Source organism: Schistosoma haematobium, chromosome ZW, assembly GCF_000699445.3.
Source record: "Schistosoma haematobium chromosome ZW, whole genome shotgun sequence".
Classification (NCBI taxonomy): Eukaryota; Metazoa; Platyhelminthes; class Trematoda; order Strigeidida; family Schistosomatidae; genus Schistosoma; species Schistosoma haematobium.
This window is the reverse complement of record NC_067195.1, coordinates 1434765-1443129: the sequence shown is the minus strand read 5'-3', so window position 1 is coordinate 1443129 and position 8365 is coordinate 1434765. Positions and strand designations below refer to the sequence as shown.

At 35.7% G+C, this 8365-nt stretch overlaps 1 protein-coding gene across 1 annotated transcript in view; it reads right to left on the bottom strand.

Annotated features, from left to right (window-relative positions):
* Window positions 1-519: 519 nt before the first annotated feature.
* RAB26 (Ras- protein Rab-26) overlaps window positions 520-8365 on the bottom strand; it is a 77270-nt gene continuing 69424 nt past the window's right edge. Inside the window, exon 7 of the mRNA XM_051210155.1 lies at window positions 520-6844. Coding sequence (XP_051070122.1) covers window positions 6673-6844 — 172 coding nt within the window. The 3' untranslated portion in view covers window positions 520-6672. The remainder of the gene's footprint in view (window positions 6845-8365) is intronic.

The following is an 8365-nucleotide window of genomic DNA, read 5'->3' as shown; positions in this document are numbered from 1 at the left end:
CAATTTCGTGGATTGGTTAAAGTTAAACATTAACATCCATGGATGTCAGTTCAATGGTCTAGTATGATGTGTGCTACTAACATCGACAGATATAAGTAGTTTGTATCATCAATTGAATGTGAAGACGCTGATAAAATGCAAAGTTATTTGATAGCACTGAGCAACAATACCAGAATGTTTGTGAAGCACTTCTCTCCCCTCTCTAAATGGAAGTTGTTGCTTCAGCACTGGCATGCGTCAACACTTGAACTAAGGATAGAGAGTGAAGTAGTAGAACGCGTCGACAACTTCACTTATCTTGGAAGTCTGATCATCGCTAATGGATTGGTGTCTGATGAATTGATAGATATAGAAAGAAGTAACTAGTTATATTTATAAACAAGAAAAAAACACATAAATCTTTTAAGAAAACGGATATCTCACTTAAGTAGATACATAAAAACAATTGAATAGTTCATTATGAGATATTCATAAAGATACAAATGAGTCTCAACTGATAATTCTCTTTATTTATGTTTTATATTATAACAATATGAGATGATGATGGAGATGATGATGATGATGATTAGGATGAATGATAGAATAGTTAATTATCACCAAAAACTAAGGCGTGGTTAACTTGTAAACATCATAGATATGTATCATTAGTGTTAGTGATAATAAATTATTGATAATAAGAGAATTTTCATGATATATGTAAGTTGATTTCATCAAACATCTATGAAGTTATGTTCCTGTATGGACCTGTACTTTAATTTGAAGAACTACAATAGCCATCATTCAGAAGATACAAATGTTTATTAACAACTGTCTACACAAAATACATCGGATCCGTTGGACAGATACTATCAGTAACAACCTACTGTTGGACAGAACAATCCAGATTTCAATGGAGGAAGTAATCAAGAAGAAATGCTAGAAGTGGATAGGATACATATTGAGGAAAGCACTAAACTATGTCACAAGACAAGCCCTCACTTAGAATCCTCAAGGTCAAAGGAGAAATGGAAGACCAAATAACACATTGCTCCGAGAAATGGAGATAGATATGAAAAGAATAAACAACAATTGGATAGAGATAGAAAGGAAGGCCTAGGACGGTATGGGTTGGCAGCTTATGATCCACTGGGAGTAAAAGGCGTAAGTAAGTGAATAAGTTTCTAGCATGGGGGAGTTTTGGAGATTGTAATAAGTTTACTAGTTGAATTCACTTGTTATTCTAAGCTAGTTCACCATTGAAAACCTAGAAGAACTGGACAGTTGTTTTAACCTAATACAGATCTACATTAACACTGTTCAATGCTAACTCATTAGTCTACAGGTTAGGCGTTCGTGCGCGTTATCGAAGGTTCTAGACTTCAGTCCCGCGTACGAGATTGTGAGTGGGCACTACTGAGGAGTCCTGAACTTGGATAAAACGGGAATGAAGTGATTCCAGGTTTTTGTTGGTGATTCAACTTGCATCAACTCACATTAGGAAAAAATGTGAACTTCATTAAACTCCACCAAAATCAACTATACATTTGACTTGTAGACATAGATCATCTTACAACTTTTTGATGAAGTTTTGTTCTCTGAGCTGAATGGTTTAGTCATGGATCTTTCATTGTTCTTCTGAACAACATCAACAATACAAACTTCAGATAGAAATCATCTATCTACCTAAACTAAAAATCTCCTCCATCATCTCACCTGACAACTATTTGTCTTGAATAACATCTACAATAAAAACTGTAAATTTTTTAAGTGGTTTACTAGTCATTTTCAAAACTTTAAAAGTACATACTACAAGTTTATCATTCAGAAAATACTTGATTTAACAATTTTTTTACAGATTGAAATCACGAGTCAATTTAAACTAGACCACCATGGAAAACCTGGAAGTACTGGATGGCAGTTTCGTCTTAGTATGTGTCTCCTCAGCAGTGCACATCCACGATCTTGCGAGATTCGAACCCAGGACCTAACAGTCTCGCGCCAGGCGCCTAATCAACTAGACCACTGAGCCGGCCGTAATCCAACGGTGTTAATGTCTAGCTTCAAGCAATCCACCAAATTGCGCCACCGTACACCGTTGTCCTCAGTGAGCTGATATCTCACAACAGACCTGGTTGAACTCCACTGGTCACGGTTTTTCATTACCACCCCCATTTTTCGTTAAAAAGTGTGAGGAGGGGGATAAACAAATAGTCTTTTTTTCATCATAATATATAAGGTTTAATGTCTCCAAAAAGATTTTTGTATTGTTGATTTAGCCCCTGTTCCATAATATTTACGAGAATAATCAACTAAAATTAATTGTTTTACACTTAAATGTTAAACAATTCATTCATTATTATAATTGATCAATGACAAAAGAGTTTATATTTGATAAATTTGGTTACTATGGTTACTATTTTCTGGTCTTATTGTCTTTCTTTTATATTATGATATTCACTTGGTATTGTTTGGCTTGTATCTTCTCATTGAGGACTTAGTAGTTGGGTGGATAACGCGATGGCGTTTGAAGCGAATCATACTACTGGGTTCGAGTCCCACAATGAGAATCAACTCTGAGATGCAGGTACATCCAACTGACGAGTCTCAAATAGGACGAAATACGCATCTTGGATTCTACTGCTTGCCAATATCCATCTTTGCTTAGAATGTTTGTGAATCAAGATAATATCGAGACAATTCGCACAGGATGCATATATGCCAATTATGAAAGACTGACCAATTGATGTCCTAAACATCGACGGAAAGATTCAAGTAAACAATACCAAGTGAATTTAAACTTCACTTCATAAGCAAGTGGCTGACAGGACTCTGTAGCTAAATGGTGTTACGTCCTAGTGAAGATTACATTACGAGTAACGTCTGAGGCTTATTAACGAACTATTATTATTTATATATTCTCATGGTATAAATATTCGGTAACTAGATTATGTATATTTATATTCCTCTTATTATAAGCTTTATTTTGACCCATAGTTCACAATTGTACGATTTACGGTTGTTAAGCTATGTTCAGTTGATTAACTACTGCCTCCCACGTTCACAGACACTTTTTGGCTTTATTGTGTACAAATGTTATTTCCTATTTTATGTTGCGTTGAGGTCTGTTTGTTTGATATATAAACACAGTATGTTCGAAATATATGATTCCCATAGTGGAAGCTGGTATTGGTGTTCTGGACTCAATTGGACGGGCTAGGCGGACATAGGACCAATAAAGACGCTAGACTGCTCATACCAGTTGAACGTCATTGGTTTGGCACAGTGCTAAGATTGTATATGTCGTATTTTGATTGGTGGATAAATCCCGTGATAAAAATTCGGACATAAAGTCATAACAAATGAATAACACGATGGTGATCGTAGCGAACAGTACTCAGTTCGAGTCCCAGAGTGAACATCAACTATGGAATGTATTTCATCAAACATCACAAAGGTATTCTAAATTGTACCTTTTTTTCAACTAATGTTCATTCTTCATTGAAAGCATCCATTGATAAGCTAAACTTCTGTCTAATATACGATTGTTTGCTCCGAAATTTTCTAGTTAATCATAAGTGACTGGTGATGTTCAATATTGTCAGGAATGTGACAGTAATAATTGACGTGATTCGACAATTCTAGTTAATTGATTTAAGAAGAAAATATAGAATAGTTAGATTCTAACCAGGTAGTTTTATGATTAGTCACTCATTATAATGTTTGAGTGTTCTAGGCTTGGTCTCAGGCTGAGTGTTGAATATTTTGGCTTACAGTAATAATAAAACAAATGTTGATTAATAACTAAACCCATTAATGAATAAATTTAAACAATATCAGTATGGGGATTTGTGAAAATTGTATTAGTTTAACAGTTGAATTCAATCAAGTCAATCTAAGCTAGATCACTATTGACACTCGGGAAGCAAAGAACGGCTGTATCGTGGATACTCACTTCTGAGGAGACGAATAAATCATGAGTACAATGCAAAGTCGTGCATGGAGGGCAGCTGAAAGATGCATTCCAAGTGAGGACCAGAGATAGATAAGGCTACTTAATTTTCCCCTTCCTCTTTCTTCTAGTGGTCGGCTGGATTATGAAGACTTCGACAGCAGAGAGAAAGCAGGAAATACAATGGACAGCTCGGAATCAGTTAGAAGATTCGGACTTCGCAGATGACCTGGCCCCTCTATCCCATACACACACATGAACATGAATGCAGATAAAGCCAACTAGTGTAGCAGCAGTCTCTATATCAGTAAGCCTCAACATACATAAAGGAGAAAGCAAGGTCCTCAAATACAGCACGGAGAACACCAACCCAATCACACTTGGTGGAGAAGCTCTTGAAGATGTGAAAAGCTTCATGTACTTCGATAGCATCATCGATGAGAGTGGAGGATCCGATATAGACGTATAGGCCAGGATTGGCAAAGCAAGGGCCACATTCCTACAGTTGAAGAACATATGGAACTCAAAACAACTGTCTGCAAGCCAACATCAAAGTCGTAATCTCCAATACGAACATCAAGACAGTTCTACTATAGGAAGCTGAAACGTAGAGAACTACTACAACCATCATCAAAAAATGCAAGTATTGATAAACAGTTGTCAAAGCAAGAAGCTCAATGTTCGTCGACCGGATACCATCAGCAACAACTTTCTGTAGAAGAGTACAAACCAGCTTTCAAATGAAGAGGAAGGGAGGAAAAGACGTTGGAAGTGGATAGGACAAACATTGAGGAAATCATCAAACTGTATCACGAGACAAGCTCCAACTTGGAATCGTGAAGGGAAACGGAAAAAAGGAAGGCCAAGGAACACATTACCTCGGAGAATAGAATCAGATATTAAGAAGATGAATAACAACTAGAAAGAATTGACCAGGACAGAGTTGGATGAAGAATGTTGGTTTGTGGTCTAACCTCCTCCTCCTCCATGAAGGGTAAGAGACGTAAGTAAATGTAAATAAGACAGTAACTCAATAACGACAACATTAAAAATATCGCTTATAAAATAAATCGATCTAATTGAAAAGTATCGACAAAACAAAATCTGATCATCAGTGTGTTACTCATAGCATCATTTGTTATTCATCAGTTATTTGATTTATTAATAACTTATGTTAGTGATCAGAAAAATGGTTTTGTGAAGATTATAGTAATTTTAATAGTTGATTTCATGAATTAATTCAAGCTAGACCATTGTGAAAGACCTGAAAGTAAATGGTGGTTGGAGGTAGTCGACATGAAACCCTGGACCCGGGTTTCGTGCTACTAGGCACTCGTCATCAGCAAGGTGTACCTGTAATCTTGAGGGAACTGGTGCTCCCTGGCACATTCGATCCCATGTCACCCAGCTTCACAGTCAAAGATGTTCAGGGTTTCCTGTCGACTACCTCCAACCACCATTTAATCTCAATATATAATGCACATAGTGTCTAGTCACCTAGACTGATGGCCACATTGCAACATGGTCGATAACATTCGTTCTGTACTAAATAAGGACTTGACACACATGACGTTGATCACCACCACTCAGTAATCAATCAATTTTGGATAACCTGAAAGTACTAAACAGCTCTTTCGTCCTAATATTAAACTCCTCAATAATATGTATCCACGATCCTACCCTATGGAGATTATGATACAATCTTTCTGGATGAGAAACACTAAAATAAAAATTCACTTTGTATTGTTTGACTTGTATCTTCCTATTGAGGTTTAACACTGCAATTGATCAGTCTGTTATTGGCATATGTGTATACTGTGCGTATGCCTCGATATTACCTTAATTCAAAAGCTATTTGTAAGCAATGATGGATAATGGCTAGCAATAGAATCCAGTTTGACGCACGTTTCGTCCTATTTGGAACTCATCAGCTAGATGTACCTGGATCTCAGAGAGTTGATGTTCACTCTGAAACTCGAATCCAGTACCATTCGATTCAAACTAAACTAAAAGTTGATAAACTTTGTAAAGTACAATATGATTGTATATTAGTAGTTACATTTATGTAAAATATACATTAAGCACACAGCTATGTATTTCTATGAATTATACATATACAAATAAGAAAGTGTATTATAAGTTACTTTTCCTAAAAAAAAAAGAAAAGAAAAGAAAAGAAAAACAAAAAATAATTATATCATCTCTTTAGTTTGAGTAATAATCAACTCTAATTTCATTCAATGAATGTATTTCCTTATGGAATGCAAAGAGATATATATATATATAAATATAGCTTGTTTGTGTATGTGTCTCTCGCCCCCCCCCTGTGTGTGTGTCTCTTCCCCTATGTGTGCGATAGTAACGTAATAATGAATATTAAATTACAATAAACATTGAATAATAACAGCAACAACAACAACAACAATGAGAATAAAACATTGAATACAAACTTCCGGTAATTTTGAATTAATTCTCCACGTACAATTTCTGTTCGTTTGTTTGTTTATTCTTTTCTTTTCTTTCTTTCTTTTCTTTTCTTTATTGTTTTTTTTTTGTATAAACCGTGAAAAAAATAGGAGTCTCTTATTGAATGAAACATCCTGAATTATACTTAATTTATTGTAATAAGAGTCATAATAATAATAATAATGATAATAATCATTTACATTCAGTATAGATGAAACTAAGCAAATTCAATTCAATCTACATTGTTGTTCTTGTTGTCGTTGTTGTTGTTGTTCTATTTAACTAGAACAACAATTACGTAATGGTTTGGTTGAATGGTTTAATTTAAATGATTGATTTGATGATATTGAATTATGAATTTCATTGATAGTTGTTGAATAACCATTTGATTGTTGAGTTGAATTCGTTGATGAAATGGTACAAATTGGTGTTTGAATTTCAAGTAAACGTCTATAAAGAAGAAAAAATAAAGTGATTAGTAGGTTCAGTTAGTCAATCAGTTACAATGTAGGAGATCAGGCATATATATATATATATATATATATATATATATATATATATATATATATATATAGTGTGGCGTCGAGTCGCGGTTGACTATGATCACCACTACAAGAAGGTTGAGTACTAAATATCAGAAGGCAATTGAAGGTTGTAGCGAAGTATATTTGTTGGTGATCTCGTGGTATTGAAAGATTACCGAGATTGTACCAAAGGAGTACAAGCGGATTTACTGAGCAAACGTTAGTTCGTACAAGGTCACAATCAACGGAAGGAAGAATAGAAGAATAATGGATGTCTTTAGTACAGTTAAACAAAACAAGTCCAGTAACACAATCACTGGTACTGTGGTGCGTGTTACTTATATTGATATAAATAGTACATTATGTGAGTCAGGAATGTAATGTCTGGCAGTAGAAGATGAGGGAAGATCAAGAAAGCAAGAGTGGGAATAGAATGCAATTTGTATGAAAGTGTAAGAACAGTGAAGTCTGAGGCATTTTGAGACAATTGGTGGACATTTTGCAAATCAACGATTTAATATATAGTTCTCAGATTTTATTGGGATGCTTTGTAATTTTGTGCCATCCGATTGTCCCCACCCGTGTTCTGTTCACTGCAGTGCAGTTGGTTATAATAATAGTTGTTCCCATTAAACCAATCGCGTTCTCTTCATAAAAATAGGTCACTACATATACACCAATCCAAGTTGTCATATCTCATTAGCACAATAAGATGAACACCGAATTCATAGAAGTGGTTAATTCAATGGTGGTAGTAATATATAAAAATAAGTTATATAATATAGTTACATAATATACCCTTGTGGGCCAGGGTAATTATACATTGGTTTTCAAGAGAACCAGACACCATCTGGACTTTCACATAAAAACCCGAACAGTACAGCTCAACCCCGTTTAGCAGGGGAACCAGACACCGTACAGGCTTTAACGCTACAATCTGAATAGTACAGCTCAATCCTGTGGCGCAACCACACAGGTACCAAGCACCTTGGTGGACCATTCACACCATTCATATACACATTCACATCACATGTATAGTTATTCCGATCAATGATCGCGTGAATCAAGTATGCACAGCACGAACAGGCCAAAGTTGACCTATTCCGCTTACACGACAGTCAAACTCGTTAATGTTAGCAATGGCGACATGCCTTACAATGTCCCAATGACAATGGCCCTCGGGAACACTGAAAAGCAACCACCAGTATGAATGAAATCAGTTAACCAGCAAACCAATTTTTTGCATGAACAGTCAGCAAAACTTGCCAAAGCAATTCCGAACCATCCACAATAACAATGGCAAACCTCCAGCCTCATATGAGACCTTCAGCTCTATATAGCCATATAGCTTATACTGCATACAACACATGTATAGGGTAGTAAGCGAAATAGCCGAGCCTGAAGCGTTAGGGCTTAAATAACGCTTAAAACCCACTGTCTGATATCG